We start from the raw sequence: 22,517 nt of genomic DNA, 5'->3' as shown, positions 1-22,517 counted from the left end.
TGGATGTTAGGGGCTAACGCCTCGTATTTTCCAAAAAAGCAAAGATGGGGAAAAGGAAAAGAATCCGATGAGCAAGACTAACCTAGCATCTAACGGCCATGAACATAGAAAAGTCCTACGCAACTCATGAAACGTTCGAAGGACTAGTTCGCCAACCATCAACTCACCCACTCCCATAAGTCTATAAGAACCCTCTGCTCGCCACTTCAAGACCCAGCTCACCATCTCAGTCCGTTGCAACCCCCTTCAGAGATCCAGTGCAGCGTGCCGTGCTCGGTTGAAGCAACAACTCAGAACGCATCGAAGTATATCAATACGGCTTTCTGCAACTTGGAACTTATCAGTTCCTCCCCTTGAGCTTCGAGAACACCTCCCTCTGTACCACATTCAGACCCACGCAGCCTCCCACACTGTCTACCTGCCATCACTGTCCAAGCACCCCATCCTTTTCGCCTCCAACACAATCGAGATGTCTGTATACAGCACGTATCCCGGGGTGTTGCCTTCGAGTCGAAGCTCTCGGCCCACTGCCCAAGAGGAGTACCAGTGGACACGATACCGTCCGCCGCAACATAACCAAGAGAACATCCCGTCGGGGCAGACCGGTGAATCTTTCAACGAGTCTGTCGATGGCCTTGCTGAAGAACTCTGCAACATGGACGTGTCTGGTCAACGAGACAATGGTGCGACTTTTGATCGCCCTCTGGAATCCTCCAGTTCAACCCTCGCCGGCCCCTTCCGTCACACCCCTAACCTCTATCGGCGGCATGACCTGGCTATAATTGACCTCATCCAACCCCAGGACCCAACCAACTTCCCTCTCACCAGTGCGGCCTTGCGAGCCTTCGACCTTCAACACGATGGCGGCAGTAGTGAGCCCTACCCCGAAATCCCTCCAACTGGGTCACCAGTTCGTATGTCCCCGCCCACGAACTGAGTGAGAGCATGGAGATACCCCGACGCACATGGAGCCACGCAACGGATACATCCTGGGTCGTGGTCTCGGCCTCGGAAACAACAAGGCTAGACAGTATCGACGAGACCATCTACGGGACCGGTGCCATATTCTATGGTGAGCCCGCCGAGACCGAGTGGGATGAGAACCTTACGGTATATGGTAATGTGTATGAATCATCCTCACCACCAACAACACCAACAAGACAACAGCAGAGAAGAAACACATAGGGAGGACGATGCTTGATCAGAAACCCCAGTCTCTCCTATAATGGGGCCGCTTGGGCATGTACTGTGCGGAATTCATCCTCGTTATCTTCTGGTTTGTGTTACTTTGGTATTTTCAACCATGGCTAGCTTGGCGACCCAAAAGTCATGACAACCTGGAGTGACGTTACAGGGCCGCGATGAAAACAGATGGAGGGGGACGTCTTTTAGTTCGGGATTTGTGTTCGATATACCGTTTAATATGAGAAAAAAAGAAAGGAAAAAAACCGAGTCGATCTCGACGTGGTACCCAGATTCAATGTAGTGAACGATTTGGTCCAAGTAGAACTTGTCTTTGCCTAGCCATATCGCACGGCTTCATGAAATGTTGTCGTAACAATGCTTGATACTAGGCAGGTAGGAATACAAGCTCCCCCACAGTGGGCCACCAAGAAGATCTCTCCACCTGGCAGCGGCCGGAAAAGAAAGCACCTGGGGGAGAAGAAAGAAAAGAAGAAAGGAGCAATCACACACAGCGGGTCCTTTTCTCCAACCTCTGACGACGCCCAATTGCAGGTGGCTTTAAGTAATTCTTCCGTCGCTTCCCCACTCTCGCGATGCGATTCATGGAGTTGCAACAGAAACCATTCCTGCCGCCATTTAGGCTAATAGGCTGACTGGAGCATCATTCTAACTTGAATATTGGAACGGCTCTGGGGCTTGTTCCCCAAACTACCCCACAGCTTGGGGAAAGACAGGGGGCCACTGAGCGTACCCCAGCGACGCCAACTGCTCGGTACAACGATGCCCGCGATAGTCAAGCGGCGGGGCGGTCACCGACACACATCGCCAGCTCGCTATGAGGCCGCTTGAGAGGAGAACATCTTGGGGTCAGGGTCAGGGTCAGGGTCAGGGGCAAGGGTTGTTGGTAGTAGGGGGATTTGATCAATATATGAAGAGCCGATTGTCCAATGGATTGGTCGTCGCAACTTGGTTACGCGCAAGTCTGTCAGTCATTTGCCGTAAAAACTGACTGACCAACCTGAGTTGGCATCAATTCTTCGTTTCCCAGCTTGGATTACGACTGCCACAACACAGGATATAAGGCAAAATGCATTTCTCAAGCTGCTCTACGCTCCTGGCAGCGCTCCTCAACACTGCCGGGACACTTGCCGCCGCCGACGGCCATGGCAGTCACGATGGCGGCAAGAAGCATTGGACGGGTATCTGGGCGACGATGCCACAGCTCACTGAGCCGGCCAATCTGCCGCCAGCACCATATGTGAGCAAAACTCAATCCTTTTCTGGCGGATGAAGGAAACGAGAAGAAAAGAATTCCTCTCCATATTGAGCCCTTACTTACAGCTCCCAGAACGCAAGCGGCATAGTCTTCCAGAACGCCACGCTGCGCCAAACCGTCAAAGTCGGCATGGGCGCCACGACGATCCGCCTCCGCCTCTCCAACGCCTTCGGCGGCTCCGACCTGCCCATCACGGCGGCGACCATCGCGCTGCCCGCGAACCGCAACGGCTCGACGGGAGTGTCGGCCATCGACCCGTCGACCGTCAAACGCCTCACCTTCTCGGGCGGCGGCAGCACGAGCTACACGATTCCCATGGGCGCCCTCGCCGTCACGGACCCCGTCGAGTTCCCCGTCCGCGGCGGGGACGTCGTCACCATCTCGCTGTACCTGGCGCAGGGGCAGCGCACCAACCTCATCACGTCGCACCCGGGCAGCCGGACCACGTCATTTTTCGCGCCTGGTAACGTCGTGAACGAGACAGATATCGCTGCCGCATCGCCGACGAATGGCACTACGGCCGCGACCAAGAGCGCGGACCACTGGTACCTCATCTCCGGCCTCGAAGCCTGGCTGCCGCGCGAGAAGACCAGCGCCTTGGCCATCGTCGGCGACAGCATCACCGACGGCCGGGGCAGCACGACGAACCAAAACGACCGGTGGCCGGACCAGCTGCAAGCGCGCCTGAACGCGCAGAAGAAGTCTGCCGGCATCGCGATCCTCAACCAAGCGGCGGGCGGCAACCGCGTCCTCCAAGACGGCCTGGGCCCCAATGCCCTCTCGCGGATCGACCGCGACGTCCTCGCCCAGTCCGGCGTGCGCTATGTTATGCTCTTCGAGGGCGTGAACGACATCGGCGTCACTGCCGTCGACGCCGCCGCCCAGCAGGACGTGGGCACGCGACTGATTGCCGCGTACGAACAGATCGTCACGCGTCTGCACGCGGCGCGGCTGCCCGTGTTCGGCGCGACCATCACGCCCTTCAGCGGCGGAAAGCCCGGGCTGCAGCCGTACTCGGACCCGGAGCGGGAGCGGACGCGGCAGCGGGTCAACGCGTGGATCCGCGACAGCGGCCGGTTCGACGCCGTCATCGACTTCGACAAGCTCGTGCGCAACGCCACCCGGCCCGACGAGCTGAGTGACGCGTACAACAGTGGCGATTACCTGCACCTGAACCCGGCGGGGTACAAGGCCATGGGCGGCGCCGTCGATCTGGCCCTCTTCGACAAGTTTGCGGATGGAGTAGATCGCATGGTATGAGGGAATGCATCGTATCGGGATTACCTCAGAGTGGGGACGAGGGAGAAATGGCAGAAGCTGGGGAAGAGAGGTAGTACAAGACGGTTCCAAGAGCTAGACATCAACGGACCTGTGAGGGGCGGATTGGGATCAGCCCTATAATATATACACAGAGTAATCAGGGCTGACACGAAAACAACCATTCAGGTGGCAAATCAGATTTGGTTGCCAGGATGGCCCATGAACGTTAGGCATCAAGATGAGGCGAGGGTAAAGATCACCACACTGACATTATCCAAGCCATGGTCAAAAGCACAACAGGGTGAATCCAAAAGATAAAATCAAATCAAATCGTAAACTGTTTCAATGGGAAGATTCCTGAATTACATGAAGCTCGAAGGCTTTCTTCTCAAAATAAACGCCAAGCGCTAATGACTCCGTTTTACCCCTTTTTCTATTGGCTACACCCTATATCTCTAGGCAGCACACAAGGTACGACGGACAGTCTGACCATCTTTATGCCCATAAGCGGCACGTACCGTCAGCACCGGCAGACACCAACCACGGGTGAGTTGGGTGCCAGTCGATATCCATAACACCGAGGTTGTTGACCACCTTGTGGCCCTTAAGCTGTTTCAGAGGAACCAGAGTAGGATCTGTCATCAAATCGTTGTGGACGCGACCGTGGAACAGCTGGATGGTACCGTCATCACTAGCATCCGCAAATAGTGGGAAATTACGCGAGTACTTGACCTGTCTGATAGCGTTGGGGTGGAAACGCATGGTCTTATACGGCCGGGCGGACAGCTCGAGATCATGCCAGAGCAAACGACGATCGTAAGAACCAACAATGAGATGGTCACCCGAAGCTTGGTGAATATCGAATGACGAGATCCAGCGAGCTCCAGGCTGGATGGCCTTGACCAGCTCCTGCTTCTGCAAATCGTAGACTCGAATGGTGCGTTGGAGGGCAACGAAGAGGAGTGGCCTCGAAGGATGGAACTGAGCTGTCTGCGCCAAGCCCGGAAGCTTACGGAAGGGGATTTGTGTGAGGTGCTTAGACAGTGTGTGAATCGCGACAGCGGAACGCTGGCCGCTGGGCGATACTGTACAGAAGAAGTCGCCGCGTCTGTGCCAGTTGATGACCTTTACGTCAGAACGGACTGTGATCTTCAGAAGCACTCCCTGGTCCTCGAGTCGGGCTCCCGGGCGGGCCCAAGTGCCGGGTGGGTCTTTGCGAGCTCCGTTGCTGGTCAGGGTGGCTGTCTTTCCATTGGTTGCATATCCGAAACCTGTGTCGAGTACGGCACGGTTTGCTTGCTGTACCTCTTGGTCCAGCATAGGTGGGATGATGAAGAAGATATCTTGGCCGGCGGCAGCAGTTAGAATAGCACTTCCAGGGCGCCATTTTACCGCGTTGACAGGCTCGTCAGCGCTGAGACGAATGGTGGCTACTTGCTTGCCGCTGCGAAGTTCCCAGAATTTCACAGCACCGTCGTCACCTCCACTGGCCACCCACTCGCCAGTGGGATCGACCGCCACAGAGCGGACTCTGGTACCATGGTTGTACTCGACAGCGCCAACCGTGGGGAAAGGCCTCAACTCCTCAGCACGAGGAAGTTTGGGAAGTAGCGAGTTGGGATCGATATTCAGACGTGTTCTCCTAACACGGGGCGCGAGGTAGAGATCGAGACAACTATAGAAGTAAGTAAGTATTGGTCCTTATTTAGCAAGGGTAGAGATACGAACCGTTCGAAGGTTTCCTTCACGAATGTATCGTAAGCAGGTACTTTGCGCAGAGCATCGTACCCAGCAGGCAGATATTTCTTCTCCCTCTCATCAGGGTCTGTTTCTTCCCACTTCTTCTTCTCCTCCTTGTTAGGAAGGTACTCAGGGGGGGCTATCGATTATCGTTAGTTGCGTAAAAGGCAGTTGGCCGGAAGAGGAGTGCATACTTGTATGACAGGTCAAATCCTGGTGGCGCCACCTTCGGAGCCGGGATATGCATCACATGCGGCGGTTGCGCTTGCTCATTTGCCCATAAATCGTACATCTCTTCCTCCTCCTCATCTTCCTCCTGCGCCCGTTCTTCCGGAGACTTGTACGGCTGTATGCGGCCCTCGCGGATTGCGCGGACAATCTTCATGATTCGTTGTTGTTCATGTTTACTCGGTAAGAATCGGCGCTTCGGTTCAGGGGCCGCAGAGATAGGCATGACCTCCTCTTCATGCGTAAACCATGGTACATACTCGGGGTATGGGTCGTAGCCCTCTTCCGGTATTTCCTGCATCTGGACGCGGCGCAGAAGCTCAAGTTCGTCGCGGCTCAGGTTCAGGGGGCTTGCCAGTGGCAGGGTCGGTGAGACCGGTCCAACCCTTGGGAATTTCGATACTAGGGTGTTTGTTAGAATCGCATCTAGGCCTTTTTATCTTCTCAGAGCGGCTTACCTATCCAGGAGAGCATCAAGTGCTTGGCCAGTAGCTGGCCTCATAATCTTTTTGCCATCGATGTTGTAACCAATATGGGGGTATTGATCTAGTTTGATTAGTGAGTAAACATACACATCTATATTGGTAACGAGAGGCTGAGAGTTGCGCTTGGTGTTGTCGAGACGCAAAAGCTATTCGCCCTCAAGAGGTGGTCTTACCATAGAACTTCAACGGAATATCTCCTATTGTGTTTTCCGGGTTTTGCGCATCGCTATCGTCGGAATCGTACACAGGGTCGATCTCTTCGTAAACGTAGCGCTCGCCGCCATTGGCGTCCTTTTCGACTCGGTACCGGGGCCCGTCGTGTTCGTCGGCCTCCTTCTCATCGGGATCTTCGTCGGATGGGACCTCGTCGCTATCGAGGTCCTCATCATGGCCCTCGACGTCTTCGGCCTCGTCGTCGCTGTTCTCTTCGTCCTCCGAGTCGTCGGAGAGCACACCTTCGAGAACGCCGTCGCCGAACTCATCGTCGGAGAAGGAGGCAGCTTCAGCCTCTGCCGCAGCGACAGAAGCTTTGCGCTTCAATTGCGTCCGGGGAGCCATGTTTGATCCTCGGTTGCGTGTTTGGAACAAAAGTCGTTGCGCAAGTCGACTTTTACTTACTGCACCTGGACGGCTTTCTAATTGGGCCTGGGGGCTTGCCAGTAACTTTTTTCGAGACAGGTGGGGTCCCTAGCATTTTCTGCCGCCCAGCCAACTTTTCTAATTCTGACCGCCTTCCTATTAGTCTAATGTGCCCGTGCAAGTCCTAGAAGCAATTGACCGCCTATGCTGCTCTTTCTCAGCCATCTCATTTTGTGTCAATATATCACATAAGAAGATCCAGATTCCGATCATCAATGGGGTTATAGCTCAGTGGTAGAGCGCTCGCTTTGCATCCAAACGAATGCATATCTGCGAGAGGCCCTGGTTTCGATCACCAGTAGCTCCACAGATTTTATTTTTGCTCTTCAAGTCCTCTTTGTCTAGTATCTTCTTTATGTTATCACCGTATCACTTCCAAATTATGCTTATGGTCATCAATATCTTGTACATCTGTTGAGCACCAGTTCGGTCTATTGGAACACTGGGAACTGTATTGACCTAGCATCTGTTGGCCACGCCGACTAGAACGGCATCGTTGTTCTACGAAAACTAAAACTTGCTTTCGTACTTCAGGTCTTTGAGGTCGCCGTTGTTCATGACCCGCACACGCGAGCCGCGGATCTCAGATCGGGACAAGATGCTCTCGTAGACGACGGAGAACTCGGAAGCGCTGGTGACCCCGTGCTTCTTCGCAGCCTCGTCGACTTCGACGCGCATTCCGAGATAAATCTCGTTGAAGCGCACATTGGTTTCCGCATTCTCGCGGGAGGCGGCCGTGGCCATGGAGAAAAGGGGACCTTGCGTCATAGCTGGCAACGGGAAGATTGCCAAATCACCCTGGGACCCGGTACAAATTGTGTACGTGGCGGGCCTACCCTGTTCAAGCAGGTAGCTGATGGTCTCCCGGTAGGCAACTGCAGAATTGTATGGTCAGTGAGGTGGGACCCCCGTAAAGGAGAAGGAGGCTTTCTTGACTTACAGAAGTTGGCCTCGAAGGCTCTCGACATGTTGTCGCGGAGTTGAGCGGTAGTGATGTCCTTGAGGGCAACCGGAATATAGTCGGCGCCAACTATATAATGATGAGGTTTATCAGTATAACCCATTCTATTCGCCAGTCACTGTGAGATGTAGCAACTCACCACAGGTGAATACGTGTTGGAAGGCTGGCAGCTTCCCCGCCCGAACCTGTTCGACGACCCCTCTCATCCCTGAGTCTGAGACTACATCGGCCTCGACGAAGGTGATTCCCTCGGATGTTCCAACGTTCTTAACGAGTTTCTCACCGGACTTCTGGTTTCGCACAACTGCTAGGACCTGTCGCTTCGAGCGCAAGGCAGCAGTGACAGTAGAAGTGCCAATGTTGCCGGTGGCTCCGATTACTAATACGGTTTCCATGTCTGATGCTGGAGATTGATGTCTGGTGGATTGTTTGGTTTGTTGAGTTGTTGGAGAATGATATCTCTTGGAGTGTAGGGCTTGTTGACTTGTGAGATTGTGATGATTTCCCAGACTTACAGTGTTTACAGTCGGATCAACAAGCCTTTATAAAAACCTTTTTCTATCACAGCAAATACAAATGCCAATACTAGCATCCAGTATTCAGTCCGTGGTGATTTGTAAACCCTCGCGGATCCGCAGAATTCGTGTTTCGCAGTATTACCAGGACCGAAATGTCCGGCATTCATTTGTCATCGCCTACCACAGTATACACGGTATACGATGATCTAAGTCGGGAGGCATGATGATGTAGTCTACCACATTGAAATTCAGCCTACAGTTGGCAGGTTGGGTTCGTGGTATACATGATTGGTAATATTTCTATGTAAAGCATCATTCTGCGGGGGAATCTAGGTTGTGAGCTTGGAGAAATTGAGTGGGCCCCTTCTCCATAATGCTTCAGTCGTTGAAAGTAACTACCGCCTCTCCTAGTCGTGACGATGATTGGAGCATCACCCTCTGAGGCTTAATCAGATAAGTTGGAAAGAACAAGAGGAAGGACTATATATCTAGCCATGTATCTATATCACTATAACTTGAAGAAGAGTTCCTTGTTGCAATTCCCGGGAGGGGATCGGCCTTCTGCAGTGAAACGCCTTTACCTGTGGTGATGCCTTGTGCTTCGCCACAGACCAGTATTCTCTCGAGAGCCTCATGCGAATTTCAAGACGTAAAATTATTGCCCAGAGGAATACTCATGATAAAAACATTTCGTGGAGCACTCGGATTTGCAGATAAAGGCAGCGTATAAGGCCGATACCAACGGAGTGCTTGCATTATCTCCATCAGTAACCGTGTAGGCTTGCGGAACTGTCATCCTTGTCAGATCCCGTGTGGGGCTGCCGGAGAGCATCCAGTATGCACCATCGTCGAAAGGAGTCACCGAGCCTGTTCAGGCAGACCTCATGCCACGGGTTGTGCACAGGTAGGAGTTGAGGAGAAGAAGCGGGCACAGGTGTAGGCTACATTGACTCCTTTTGAAGACGAGAATACCCGAGCTTATCAAAATGCCCACAGATGGAAATAGTTGACTGTATAGCGATCAGTCAAAGCCAAGGGCTCCAACAAAGCGAGACCGGCGATGTTTACTGTCTCGATTGCTGAGGAAGCGGCACGGCTCGAGCACACAAGACGGTTAATAATAAAGCGCCGGGGTTTGGGGTGGGGTATCCGAAGTCGTAGTAGTAGGCGTCCCGCTACGACTAAAACAACTACATTTGGAGATCGGAGGAGAGATTGCGACGCATGTCCGAGATAGCTGTTCTTTTGATCTGATCTGTATGAACACTATATAGGTAGTCCTGTGGAAAGGATCGTATATTGACTGCTTGCTCTCTTATCTCCTCCACTTGCCAGTTCTTTTTGTCGTCATGGCTTCTTTCTCAGTAAGTACCCCCCTCGGCTTATCTGCCACCGAACGAGGTTTGGGGAAAGCGCGCGGTAATGTCCCCATTGAATACATCGCATGCTAACATGTACGGTTGTCTTATAGCGTCTCGTCCGGTTCCTCGCCAGGGACGGCAGGGTTTACTATGGTGACGCCATCCTGCCCCGTGGCATCACAGATATCGCCAAGACCCGGCAGGCCCGCATCGTCACGGGCGATATCTTCGGTAAGCACGAGGTGACCGACCAAGTTGCCGATGTGCGACTCCTATTGGCACCTCTTGCCCTGGAGGATGTCAAGACGGTTCGGTGTCTTGGATTGAACTATGAGAAGCATGCCAACGAGGTAAGGCTGCCTGTCATCCAGCTCGTATTGGGATGACTCGTTTATCACATCGTGCGCCATTTGCTAATACATCGGGACTTTAGTCCAAGATGGCCATCCCGAAGTACCCGGTGTTGTTCTACAAGCCGGTGACGTCTCTGGCCGGGCCGACAGACCCTATCCCCGTTCACCAGATTGCGCAGGAGGAGGCTGGGCTGGACTACGAGTGCGAGCTCGTCGCCGTGATCGGCAAGCGCTGCTCCGACGTGTCCGAGGCCGATGCCCTGAATTACGTGCTAGGCTACGCCATTGGTAACGACGTTTCGCACCGGGACTGGCAGATCAAGCGGGGCGGCGGTCAGTGGTCTCTTGGCAAGGGCTTTGATGGCTGGGCTCCGTACGGACCGGGCATTGTCTCGAGTAGCCTGATCAAGGATCCGCAAACCCTGAAGATTTCTACCCGCGTCAACGGTCAAACTGTCCAGGTAACGATTCCACTTCCCCTTCTTCCCTCAACATGCGCCGTATAACGAAACCAGGCATGGCTGACTAGGTCGTCACAGGAGGAGAACACAGCGGACATGATCTTCAACGTGAAACATACTATTTCTTTCCTCAGCAAGGGTCACACACTCTTGCCTGGGGATTTGATATTCACGGGCACACCATCTGGCGTCGGTATGGGCAGGGAGCCGAAGCTTTGGCTGAAGGATGGGGATGTTGTCGAGGTTGAACTTGAGTCTGTCGGAACTTGCACTAATATGGTCGAGTTCGCCAAGGAGGCCGCTAAACTCTAGGGTAGCCAGCCGCTCGAGCGGTCGTTATGGAAGAACCAGAAGCTCATAAAACCATGTCTTGTTCTAGCGAGTAATTGGACTGGTTAGTTGAAGTAAGGACAAATAAAGACGACCCCGAATATTACGGGCACCATTTAGATGAACCCAACCTCGGCGGCAAAGTCGGCAATGGCAAGGCGTTTATTTTATAAGAGTGTCAGCTCATTATGTCTCGTTCTCGCTAAGAGAGAACAGGACTGCGGTTGTTTTCCGTTGTGGATATCGTCGAGGGAGCAGCTGACAGGTTGGGGGGACACGCTAGGTTTAATATGCTCACGTTTTGCTACGTGGGCGCAGCACCGGTTTGGTGGTTGAGGCATGTCTTGCACCGCCCACCTACAACGAACAACCGGCCACCAATGGCCAACTTGTGTACAATCACTGCCTCTTATCTAGGCACCCTTAGGCATTTGGTCTCGAACTCATATGGGGCCATGTTATGCTTTAAAAGCTACTTCCCCGCCATCAGCTCCGACATGCCTTACCTTCCAATCAGCCCTGAGCGTGGCTAAGGGGACCGATGCCCGGTGACCGTTCTGGGCAAGGCTCATTCAGCGGCCAATTATGGCTGTTCCTGACTGCTGCACTTGGTGACCGGCGTACATCGCAAGTATATGCTGACCCCGTCCAGCCCATCCTGCCTTGAGAGCCAAGATCGGACCGCATGCGGCTGAGCGCAATAAGGCTCTCTGGCTGGCAAGACCGAGGATTGGGTGCAAACCAGCTCAAATGCCAGTATGGATTGCGGCGGTACCTGATACATATTAAATCTCAATTTTCCCCAAGATATATTAAAGCGTCCTGGATTGTCTTACCTTCCAGCACTTGTTTGGTGCCCATTCGCTTAATATGCCCCCTTGTTCCTTGTTTGGAGTATGATTCTCAAGTACGGATGGGATCGACCTTGGAGATAAGTAGGAAACAAGGGCAAGTTCGGATTGAATACCAGCAAATCCAAGCGCGGCATGCAAGGACACATACATCCTGTCGACCTTTATATATGGTACGGGCAGCCCTCACACTCACACATGAGCTACAGGTTGCTTCATCTTGTCGGCGATCTTGCTACAATCGCTTTTTCTCTAGCCCTTTACATGGTGCTTGTTACGTTGGTAGTCCCATCAACGGAGGACGACCAAGATATGCCGGCGATCGCCGTAACCCAGACTTCCCTGGAATCGGAGTCGAGTTGGAAGAGGAAGGGAAAGGGGATAGCCCGAAAGCCAGTCCCGAAAGCTACACCAACATTAACAGACGTCACCGAAGATGACGCGGAGGATGGTCATGATGCTGAATTTGACATCATTACAAATCTTCTGAGGGACGCTCATGATGTTGAAACTGACACCATTATAAATATTCTCGGGGAGTCTATTGATACCGTTAAGGCTCGTTTACTCGAGGAAGCGGTACGCAAAGCCGAAGCCGAAGACGCCTTGAATCTCAGGGAAAACAAGGAAAAGGGGAAAGCTGTCGAGACGAAGCAAACAAAAGACACTGCATCAGAGGTCGCTCCTCAGAAATCGGGCACTGACTACCCACAGACAGATGCAACTCCAGCACCTGAGGCCAACCGTCGTCAACCAGGTCCTACCTCTGTCAACTTTGCCGGGACAAAACTGACAATAGACGAGCATGGGCTACTGCGGCCAGCCCCTATACCCCCAAAATCCATCAGACGCTCTGTCCTGGGGCTTTTGCGTCGGCTTAATAACTTCGATAAAACTGATCCTGGCAGCGCTGCCGCCTCGCACAGTCGGAAGACGACTGCAGGGACAACCGTGGATTTGGATGCACGTTTAAACGCAATACTAGGTGGTAAGGACTACAGTCCACAACCCCCAAGGGGTGAGGCCTCAGTCAGCAGCACTGATTCTGGCTCCTCCACCCACAGTGAGCAAGTGTATGTCATCCCATGATCTTTGAGCAAAGCTCTCGCGCTAACCGCATCTCCAGGGAATGTGTGTCTTGCCTTGATGACTTCGATCTCCACGAGACGGTTAAAGCACCCTGTCACAGCTACTGCCATGACTGCTTTAAGCGCCTCATCGGCTCGGCGTGCGAAAACGAACAGCACTGGCCACCAAAGTGCTGTCTCAACATAATCCCAGAGCTGTTTATCCTAGCACATGCGGACGAGGATCTCAAAAAGCGGTACCGCGACCGAGTCGAAGAATGGAGCATCCCCGTTTCCGAGCGCGTGTACTGCCACCGGCCCGACTGCAGCCTCTTGCTGCGTCCGGCGCAGATCAACCGCGCCCTCAACGTGGGGCGGTGCACCAAGAAGCACTCGACCTGCATCCTGTGCCGGGGCGAGCAGCACAAGAAGTCGGACAACAACGGCGCCTGCCCGCAGGACCGTGATATCCAGCGCACCGCAGAGCTGGCCGAGGAGGCCGGCTGGAAGAAGTGCATCGGCTGTCACGCCTGGGTCGAGCACAGCGATGCCTGTCAGCACATGACGTGTCGGTGCGGCGCGCAGTTCTGCTACGTCTGCGGCGCGCGCTGGCGTACCTGCTACTGCACCATGGAGCAGCTGTCCCAAGTGAAGACGGCAGCCCAGAACCGGCAGACGGCGCGCACGGAGCGTGAGGCCCGGGAGGAGTCCGAGATCGCCGAGGCGATCCGCCAGGTCGCTGAGTTCGAGCGCGAGGAAGCCCGCAAAGCCGAGCTGCTGCGGCTGGAGCTCGAGCGGCAGGCCGCTGAACGCCGGCGCCAGGAGCTCGAGATGCGCATCGCCAGCGAAGAGGCTCGCCGCGCCGACATTGAGCGCAAATTTGCCGCGCTGCGCGACGTCCTCGAGGATTTGCACAATCTACAGCGGGCCGCCGTGGGGGAGGAGCTCGATCGCCGCGCCTACGTGCTGCTGCGCGAAGCCCGCGTGGCCAAGCAAGCCCTCGTCGAGGCCAACGGCGCGGCGCGAAAGAAGCTTTACGCCGACGCCGTGGCGAAGCTAGGCTTGCATGAAGAGGCCTTTGAGAATGAACTCTTCGTGCGCATCCGGGAAGAGCGCCGGATCGAGGAGAAATACCGCACGGAGCTTCGGGAGTTTTACGACAGACGTCTCAAACGTAAAGGATTAAGCGCCAACACAAGTAAAGGCAAAATGAGAGAAATAACGGCTACTGAGGCAACCAATACCCAAAAAATTAGAAAGTATCACGGCGCCAGTAGCGTTGACACCGAATGAGTTGGCGGAGCGTGAGATCGAGGAGAAAATGGCCTCGTTCCTCCGCAAACATGACGCGAAATACGCGGAGTGGCGGATGTGGAAGGGCAAGGCATGGGAGACATATAACTTCCAAGTGACCGAACGGCGGGACATCCGGCTCGAGTTGCTCGACGTCGCCGAGACCCGGATGGACGAGGCGGCGGAGCAGGGGCGCAAAGATTTTCAGAAAGAACGAAGCCGCCAGCTGGCATGGGTCTATGACGTGTTCGGAGAGCGGAAGAAGATGCTGGTCGAGCTGGAGACAGCCGAGAAGAACAACGGCGCTGAGGATCTCGCAGCGTGGCTCGCCGAGCAGGAAGCGATTGACACTGCGAACCTGGAGGATATGATCCGTCCTACTTCCGCCTCGTCTTCTCCTTCTTCCCCTACTTCGCCGGCTCGGACTTCTACCGGTCCTGTCAAGCCTACTCGTTCCCCACCTGCGATACCAACTCTTTCCAATCGCCGCCCAGCACCAAAGACAACAAGGACAGCAGTGGGGACAGCGAGGACAGCGGCGACATCGTGGCCGCTTCCGGCGGGACCGAGTGTAGCGCCAGAGATCGCGCCTCGAAGTAGCCGACGATATAACATTGTGACATGATGGTAGAAAGATGATCAGACAGAGACATGGAGCAGCAATATTAACAATATCAAGTTCATTTGTGAAGACTCGAAATAATGGCCATAATAATGACTTTGGGTCCTTTAGTAGTATGATCGAGTACTCTCACTTCTATAGGCCTCTTGTGTGCCCGGAAACGCCCCTGGAGGAGGAATCTTAGCTGCCTTTTCATCCTCGTCCGAGCTCAGTGGCTCTTCGCCGTAGTCGTCGATCCTGTCAGGGGGAGCCCTCATGGCTTCTAGAGACTGTGCACTCAGCTTCGGCGCCTCATAGAGCTTGATGGTGTGGATCTCTCTGCCAGACGGTAACCCTGACAATAGGGATGCTGGAGACGGTATGGCTTGGGTCATGATCTGAGAAATATTGTTTAGCAAAATTAGGGAAGACGCGTGCAAAGAATGTTAAAACTCTTACCGTATCGTTCATCTTGGACCATTTCTCCTCCAACATTTCGATGACTCGTGTCTCCTCTAGCTTGCCGGCATCAGCTCCCCATCCAGATCCCTTTTCGACCTTCTTATCTTCCCGCTTATCCGACCACTCTTTCTTCATGCGACTGAGGCTCAGGCCTCCCTTCTTGGCCTCCTTCGGCTCGTGACCCAGCTCCTGGAGGCCGCACTGCAACCACCCCAACGCCGTCCCCGTCTGGCCCGACAGCTCCGCATCGATACCGAAGAAGCGACAGGCCCGCGCCCGACTCGCCATGCGCAAGTCGTCGATGTAGCGGATCAGGCCCTCGTCGAGCTTCGACGTCCCCTTGGTGGTGGCCTTGGCCAGCGCCGACGCCTGGGCCGCGTGGTCGGCCGCGGCCAGACACAGTCGCGCAAAGAGGTGGGCCCGGACCTTAGGGATGTCGGGCGCCTTGTACATCCACTCGGTGTCGTTCTTGTTGCGGTTCTGGGCGACGACGGCCGGGTACGGGTCGTCCTTGAGCACGGCGAGCAGCGTGGCCTCGGCCAGGGCCAGGGACGCCAGGGCGCGCGTCGTGCCGGCGGCGATGTCGGCGCAGGGTGGGCTCGTCACGCGGGCCTCGGCCCGGCGCGCCAGGAAGTCGTGCACCGACGCCGCGTCCAGCAGGTGCTTGGCTGCGTTCTGGATGGCCGTGGTCCGTTCCTGGGCGCCCAGGTGCGCGCCCGACGTCACGTAAAGCGGGTGCAGGGCCGCACGCGCCTGCAGCGTGTGGACGTAGCCCAGCGTCGACAGGACGAAGAACAGCTCGTACTCGAGCGACTGGACCTTGACGCGGGCGGACTCGCGCCGGCCGGGCACGGCGCTCTCGGAGATGGTGGGTCTCCACTCGATGCTGGGGGTGGAGGCCATGGTCACCCCGATGATTGGGCCTGCATCATGTTGCTGCTGGCTGCCGCCGAGAAGACCGGCGTCCACGGCCAGCAGGTAGGGGATGTAGTTGTTGAGGCTGTTGACCAGGGACGGGAGGTTAGGGGCTTGCGAGGACGGCGGAAGGCGCTTGTGCTTCTTCAAGGCGTCCCTGACCACCCCGCGATGGGTGCTAGCATTGAGGGGCAGTGAGGGGGTGGGTTTCGCAGTTGAAGCTGGCGGAATAGGAGAATGAGGAAGTGGTTGGGAGTACCAGAGGAAAAGGCATGGTGGGCGTCCCAAATTAGAGGTCAAGGTACATGTGTCTCAGATTTCCATCATATTCTATGGGATCAGAAAAGGAGCAGTAGTGGCAGTAAGCAGCATTGGAATTATGATGGAAACACCCTATCGCTGAAAGACCTCATCGTGATTGTATAGCCCAGCTTGGGCCCCTTGGCGCGTTGCTGCACTTCGCAAGCCAAGCAAGCTCGTGCCGCAATCTGGCCCACGCCAAATGCTACAGCGCTGAATAGGTGTTGGTTTGTACTCTACATGAACTCAACTGAAGAGCCTGCATGTCTCGAAACGAGTTGTCCAGGCGACTAGCTTCTAGGTGATGGATAGCTTTGCTGATTGTTCCGCTACGATTTGTGTGAAGTTGACGCCAGATCCCACCAAGTATTAGTACCACCTTCCCTTACGGAATGACCCGCAGCTTCCAGCTCCAGGCCACGGTGCGCTGGGGAGGATTGAATTGAATTGGGGTCGCGCTTCCGTAGCTCCTCCTCAGGAGACAGAACCCTTGCCTGGTCTGGATAATTAAAAGCACAGCGTTGTCTTTTTCTTTTCTTTTTTGTGTTCAAGACTTGAAGTCTGCCTCACCAGATGACGACACTCTCTTCGACCTTCTCTACACAACCAACGGTGAACCATGGCCGCGCCGGCCCACAAACCCCGTCGCAAGGTTAACAAGAAGACCGCGACTTTCGACGCCATCGCGAAGCCCGAAGCCCTCGTTCGAACACCCTCTTTCCCGCTGGCCGCCTTCCTCTGGCCCGCCCGAGGCTCCGTTTCACAATGGGAGGTCCTGCCTCTGATTCTCATGGCCGTCGGCCTGTTTAGATGGGCCGCAGGTCTTTGGGGTTACTCTGGTAGGCGCATGCACCCGGCTGGTCTTCAGGCGACGGTTCTGCTCGGCAAGTGGTACTAACAGCGGCGCGCAGGCTTCCAGAAACCCCCCCATGTTCGGCGACTACGAAGCCCAGAGGCATTGGATGGAGGTCACGACACAGCTCCCCATCTCGCAATGGTACTTCCACGACCTCCAGTGGTGGGGTCTCGACTACCCGCCCCTGACGGCCTACCACAGCTGGCTGCTGGGCAAGATTGGCGCCGTCATTGATCCGACCTGGTTCGCCCTCTTCGAGTCTCGTGGCTCCGACGACCCGACGTTGAAGATATTTATGAGGGCGACGGTCATTATCTCCGAGTACCTGATCTACATCCCCGCCGCCGTCATCTTTGTCCGACGGTACAGCAGGCTCTTTGGGGTGGCCCCGTGGACAGCTTGGGTGGCCTTGGTCGCGATCCTGATGCAGCCAGCAACCATACTCATTGACCATGTTCACTTCCAGTATAACACCGTCATGCTTGGATTTGTGCTCTCGAGCATGTCCAGCATGCTGGCCGGCCGCCATATGTGGGCTGCGGTATTCTTCGTCGCCGCCCTCGGCTTTAAGCAGATGGCTCTTTACTACGCCCCAGCTGTGTTCTCCTTTTTGCTAGGAAGCTGCATATTCCCCCGAATCAACCTTGGAAGGTTCGTCGTGATCGCTATAGCGACGATAATATCGTTTGCGATACTGATCCTGCCTATTGTTCTCGGTGCCTTGTATGATGCTAATCGCGGTATCGATTCTCAACCAGGCCTGGAAGGCAAACACCCACCGCTACCAATATTCCCGCAGCTTGCGGATTACCTCGACACGAGCGCCATCTACTACCCTGTCGTTGAACAGCTAGTGCAGATGGTCCACAGAGTGTTCCCTTTCGCAAGAGGCCTTTTTGAAGACAAGGTTGCCAATTTCTGGTGTGCGGCCAACGTGGTTATCAAGCTGCGAGATTACCCCACGGTTCTTCTCCAGCGCGCATCACTTGCAGCTACTCTAGCGGCAATTGCGCCGCCTAATCTGATTCTCTTCTTCCGGCCACGCAAGGAGCTTCTGCCATATGCGTTCGCTGCCACCGCCTGGGGCTTCTTCATGTTCAGCTACCAAGTGCACGAGAAGAGTGCTCTGCTACCCCTTCTCCCCATGACGATACTCCTAGCCGGGAAGCAGGGCCTTGGAAAAGAGATCAGGTCGTGGGTTGGCTTCGCCAATCTTCTTGGTGCATGGACTATGTTCCCCTTGCTCCAGCGCGTAGAGCTCCGGGTCCCTTATGCTGTCCTAACTTTCCTATGGGCATATCTACTGGGACTTCCGCCGACATCTACGGGTGCTTATTTTCAAGAAGGTCAGAGCGAGTGGATTCAATGGATCACCGCTCTCGTCCACGGCGCTTTCTATGCTCTCATGCTCATGTGGCACGGCCTTGAGCAGTTCGTTCTACCCCCGCCGAGTAAGCCAGATCTATGGGTTGTCGCGAACGTAGGGATTGGCGCAGCTGGCTTTATGCTGTGCTATTTCTGGTGCCTTGGTAAACTCGTTCAAGAAAGCGGTATACTTACAAGGAAGACCGGGCAAAGCGCAGACCAGAAGCCGAAAACCCAATGAGCAACGCCGCTCTACACGAGATGCCACACTGGGTCTCACCTCTCCTGTGAACCGGAGGAAATACATATTTGAGATCTGGTGAAACTCTTCGCGGAACGGGCGGTCTGCAGCCTTCCTGATTTGAGACATAGACTTGAAATCTGTTGGAAGATGATGAAGGTCTTGAGAAAAGTTCTCAGATATGGGTTTACCGCCAGGCAGAAGATACCGCACAATGTACCACTGTCCTCAATGGACTCCCACCTCTATAGAACAACTAGAAATTATACCCACAATGGCCAACAATAACGGCTTGCAAGCACACGTTGCACCTTTCCTTCCAAATGGACGGACGCGCTGAAGCGTGACACAGTCGATCTCGGCAAGCAGGTCTGGAATCTCACTGGCTCTTGGGTATATGTATTATATAAGCTGTGTGTTGCCAGATTTGGAACCGTAATCCATTCTGGGCAACCCCCAGCCGGCGCTTAAGCGTCTAATCTTAGATGCGCTCCGCGCCGTTCGAGAATCAACAAACCGGATATTTTTGCCGATGCAACCTCATGCCCCTCCTCCGCTTCGCTATTTATACCGCGTCGAGTATTGGCCTGTCATCATGTCCTGCAGAAAATAACCCGATTCTTCCATGCTGGGGTGCGTAAATGCTCCAGCCTACTCACAACTTGGGCGGTTCCTGGGCCAAAAAACCAGCTTACCAAGGCATCGGTAATGCAATGACAGCTGGATCCCCGGCACCGCATCATCAATAAACAATGTTGTTAGTGTGCGTCTCGGTTGGTTCCTGTGAGCCAAGGAGAAGATTGTCAGCTTTGTTGCTCCAGACCTTTACGCGATGGTGGATGCTGCCTTTTCTAGAAATCGTGTCGGCCCTTGTCAGCCTCCTGTGAGATGCAGAGGTATTATTATGATGTTGATGTTTAGCTGCCTCTTTTTTTATCCCGAGGCTCGCCTCGACGAGTCCTAGCATGATATGATCTGGTTGCTCATATTAACACTCTTATTCTTCTTCTCTGCCTCTGGTTTCTCCGGATTTCGCTACTTTCTTTGCTTTTTGACAACATGTGAGCTGGGGCTTCCAGAGTTTGTATATTTCACTCACGATTATGAGACTGTTTCTGGGAGTATTGGCCCTCGCGGTCGGAGTTCATATGAGCTTAGCACACGATGCAGCAACGCCTGACCAACAAAGTCCGCCGGCAACGCAGACCACAGCCACGCCAGCGATCCACACGATCAGCGTGGGGGCAGTACGTCCACATCATACACCGTCTCGTCTTGTCTTGCGCACTGGCTAACATGTGTGCTACTCCAGGCAGGCTTCTCATTCCGGCCAGACTCGGTCACAGCGAATGTGGGAGATATCGTTCGTAAGTTTTACCCCCGCCTCCGCCCCCAGGAAACACAGGTCAAGCGGACGGGCTTCTTACCATCGTACCGTACCTATAGGTTTCAACTTCTACCCCACGAATCACTCGGTCGCCCGGGCCGAGTTCCGGTATCCATGTATCCCGTATGAAACCGTGGAGATCGGGCGACGGGGCTTTTACAGCGACCTCGTGCCGGTTCAGGCTATCCTGAACGAGCCTCCCCATTTCGATGTCAAGATCAACGATACCGAGCCTATCTTCTTTTACTGGTATGTCTATGGCCTAAGTTACACTGACTTGTCTTGTTTTGGGTTCTATGTCTCTGTTTACTCCTTCTTACCATATTCCTTTCTTTATAGTACTGTGCCCGGATCATGTCTTCAGAACTCAATGGTCGGGGTCATCAATCCAGTATGCATATTTCTTTCTTTCAACTATTAGTGTTTGAATACATTTTTTGCGTCGCAAAATGGGTACTATAAAATTAATGAGGCTAATTATTTTTATATTCTTATTAACAGAATGGAACTTTTACGCTCGATATCCAGAAGCAGTATGTCCAGAACTCGACATTCGAGTTTGCTCCGGGACAGCCCTTCCCTACCGAGATGCCCCGGCCCGACCCGAAGGTACCTGGCGGATACATGCCACCCGCAGCAAACAACGCAACGACAGCAGGGGCTCATGTTGGGGGCGGCCATGATTCGTCCATGTCAGGGCCCGTCGTTGCCGGCATCGCCGTAGGCAGTGTAGCCCTACTCGGACTAATCGCTGGGCTTCTGTTTCTGTACTACCGGAAAAGACGACAGGGTCAGGGGGCTCGGGGTCAACAACGGCGGAAGGGTGGCGGCGGCCACATTGCACTGCGATCCGCACCATCGCCGGCCGCATCTTCGTCCCCGTTCCTCTCCACGACGGCCATGCCGCCTCCTCGACCGCCGAGAAGCCCGAAACGACAGAGGCACTCGGAGGGTCTTCTTTTCGCTTGCCAGGGAGAGCGAGAGCAGCAGCCTTCTTCCCGGTCAGGAACGCCTCGGGATGGCGGTCTTTGCATGAGTCCAACGGCGCAGGAACATGACAAAGCCGTGCTGGCGTACTCGAGCCCCGAGGCTCCGTACTACGGAATCATTAGCCCCATGCGCGAAAAACCGGACTACTATCAGCACCACCACCACCATCAAAACCAACAACCTCAACATGGTTCTGCTTACTCGTAAGTCTTTCCCTCCCGCTCCTCTCATTACCTCCGCCGTCCTCTTGTTGCGCGAAGAGGAAGACATCGCCATGGCAATGGTTCCTGATCCGTACCACAGCATCAGCAACAACCAGTACCACCCGAGCGCGCCCATCGTGCTGGCGTCCACCACCACGCCGCAGACACCGGCGGCACCCGCCGAGCTACCGGCCAGTGCGGATCCGGGGAACTCGCCGCTTCCGCGCTACTACAACAATTGGAGCCGGCCGTTCAGCTGGCGCAGGGGCGTCGACTATAATTATCGGCCGGACAAGGTGGGCGGCAACATGATCTGATGAGACAAGACTATTTCGACGACGATAATAAAGACGACCACGTCTCGCAGCGCGTCTTCTCGACGGCCCCCCTCACTCTCGTGAAACGTCATTATATAGCTGTTCTGTACTTATATGGGTATGGGGGACTCCGTCATTCTGGTTTTCTCTCCGGGCGTTCGTGGGTGGTTGCGTGGTTGGATTGCAACTTGTACCAATATTTTATACTTTTGTATTACTAACTACACGGAACTCTGCATGCTTTCCATTACCTAAGGTAGACGGATATATGGGGGCGGCAAGGTAGAAAAAGAAAGGAAAGAAAATGGCACTTCAGGGTTTGGCACATGGAAACCAGGGGTTCGTGATGTTTGAGTTCAGTCAGACTGAAGTAATATATAGGATACTTTGATGGCAACGTAATCGTGTCGGCGAGTGCTTTCGTACTCGGAAGTTTTCGAACCAATTGCGGGTTTTGCAATGGGCGGTGATCTCTCTCGTCTTGGCTCGGAGGGGAAAAGAGAGCCTATGCGGCAATAGCAAACTATTTATGGACTGCGGGGTCCTACCAGGGCGGATGGGCGGAAGGACGGCTGAGCCGCAGGCACAGCAATCCAAATCCACCAGGAGCAAGAAACCGATGATGGGCAGCATGTACAGCAAAATGACATGACGTTGGGTGTATTCTAGCACTGCACCAGACGAACGGGAAGGCGGAAGAAAAGCTCGGAGGACGTCATCGTTTCCTCCTAGTATCTTAGGTAAGTGTATAAAAACACCATTAGGTGTTCTTTGTTCTATTTTGGGAGCGGCACGGCACCTTGCATTCCTGCGGAGGTGGCTTGTAGTGTAGCATCATCGTCCCCTAACCTAGCCTTGTGGCTTGTGGTGGG

At 54.4% G+C, this 22,517-nt stretch overlaps 9 protein-coding genes across 9 annotated transcripts; 6 read left to right on the top strand and 3 right to left on the bottom strand.

The window, feature by feature from the left end:
- Window positions 1-469: 469 nt before the first annotated feature.
- PG998_002401 (uncharacterized protein) lies at window positions 470-1,185 on the top strand (the record flags this gene model as incomplete). The annotated part of the gene is made up of 2 exons (XM_066869219.1): window positions 470-914; window positions 1,028-1,185. 2 exons carry the CDS (start codon window positions 470-472, stop codon window positions 1,183-1,185), a joined length of 603 nt encoding a protein of 200 aa, XP_066737634.1.
- Window positions 1,186-2,272: 1,087 nt separating this feature from the next.
- Window positions 2,273-3,721, top strand: PG998_002400 (uncharacterized protein; the record flags this gene model as incomplete). Its single annotated transcript, XM_066869218.1, has 2 exons — window positions 2,273-2,443; window positions 2,534-3,721. The coding sequence occupies 2 exons, from the start codon at window positions 2,273-2,275 to the stop codon at window positions 3,719-3,721; spliced, it is 1,359 nt and encodes a 452-aa protein (XP_066737633.1).
- Window positions 3,722-4,216: 495 nt separating this feature from the next.
- On the bottom strand, window positions 4,217-6,732 carry PG998_002399 (eukaryotic ribosome biogenesis protein 1; the record flags this gene model as incomplete). The annotated part of the gene is made up of 5 exons (XM_066869217.1): window positions 4,217-5,396; window positions 5,450-5,589; window positions 5,688-6,075; window positions 6,148-6,235; window positions 6,348-6,732. 5 exons carry the CDS (start codon window positions 6,730-6,732, stop codon window positions 4,217-4,219), a joined length of 2,181 nt encoding a protein of 726 aa, XP_066737632.1.
- A 591-nt stretch (window positions 6,733-7,323) lies between these two features.
- PG998_002398 (short-chain dehydrogenase/reductase-like protein SDR) lies at window positions 7,324-8,169 on the bottom strand (the record flags this gene model as incomplete). Its single annotated transcript, XM_066869216.1, has 3 exons — window positions 7,324-7,688; window positions 7,754-7,843; window positions 7,914-8,169. 3 exons carry the CDS (start codon window positions 8,167-8,169, stop codon window positions 7,324-7,326), a joined length of 711 nt encoding a protein of 236 aa, XP_066737631.1.
- A 1,472-nt stretch (window positions 8,170-9,641) lies between these two features.
- PG998_002397 (fumarylacetoacetate hydrolase) lies at window positions 9,642-10,779 on the top strand (the record flags this gene model as incomplete). The annotated part of the gene is made up of 4 exons (XM_066869215.1): window positions 9,642-9,656; window positions 9,764-10,003; window positions 10,087-10,467; window positions 10,522-10,779. 4 exons carry the CDS (start codon window positions 9,642-9,644, stop codon window positions 10,777-10,779), a joined length of 894 nt encoding a protein of 297 aa, XP_066737630.1.
- A 1,181-nt stretch (window positions 10,780-11,960) lies between these two features.
- On the top strand, window positions 11,961-14,608 carry PG998_002396 (uncharacterized protein; the record flags this gene model as incomplete). Its single annotated transcript, XM_066869214.1, has 4 exons — window positions 11,961-12,721; window positions 12,775-13,889; window positions 13,972-14,398; window positions 14,503-14,608. The coding sequence occupies 4 exons, from the start codon at window positions 11,961-11,963 to the stop codon at window positions 14,606-14,608; spliced, it is 2,409 nt and encodes an 802-aa protein (XP_066737629.1).
- Window positions 14,609-14,737: 129 nt separating this feature from the next.
- Window positions 14,738-16,205, bottom strand: PG998_002395 (pH-response regulator protein palC; the record flags this gene model as incomplete). Its single annotated transcript, XM_066869213.1, has 2 exons — window positions 14,738-15,007; window positions 15,069-16,205. Coding segments are annotated over 2 exons (1,407 nt in total), but the record flags the coding sequence as incomplete, so codon positions are not given.
- Window positions 16,206-16,905: 700 nt separating this feature from the next.
- PG998_002394 (alpha-1-3-glucosyltransferase) lies at window positions 16,906-18,748 on the top strand (the record flags this gene model as incomplete). The annotated part of the gene is made up of 2 exons (XM_066869212.1): window positions 16,906-17,125; window positions 17,235-18,748. 2 exons carry the CDS (start codon window positions 16,906-16,908, stop codon window positions 18,746-18,748), a joined length of 1,734 nt encoding a protein of 577 aa, XP_066737627.1.
- A 1,103-nt stretch (window positions 18,749-19,851) lies between these two features.
- On the top strand, window positions 19,852-21,645 carry PG998_002393 (Extracellular serine-rich protein; the record flags this gene model as incomplete). Its single annotated transcript, XM_066869211.1, has 6 exons — window positions 19,852-19,995; window positions 20,061-20,115; window positions 20,195-20,384; window positions 20,475-20,526; window positions 20,637-21,229; window positions 21,279-21,645. The coding sequence occupies 6 exons, from the start codon at window positions 19,852-19,854 to the stop codon at window positions 21,643-21,645; spliced, it is 1,401 nt and encodes a 466-aa protein (XP_066737626.1).
- Window positions 21,646-22,517: the final 872 nt, after the last annotated feature.

The sequence above is a fragment of the Apiospora kogelbergensis genome, assembly GCF_038363985.1.
Source record: "Apiospora kogelbergensis strain CBS 113332 chromosome Unknown utg000001l_segment0_segment0, whole genome shotgun sequence".
Taxonomy (NCBI): Eukaryota; Fungi; Ascomycota; class Sordariomycetes; order Amphisphaeriales; family Apiosporaceae; genus Apiospora; species Apiospora kogelbergensis.
The sequence above is the reverse complement of the archived record's forward strand: the minus strand, read 5'-3'. Positions and strand labels throughout refer to the sequence as shown.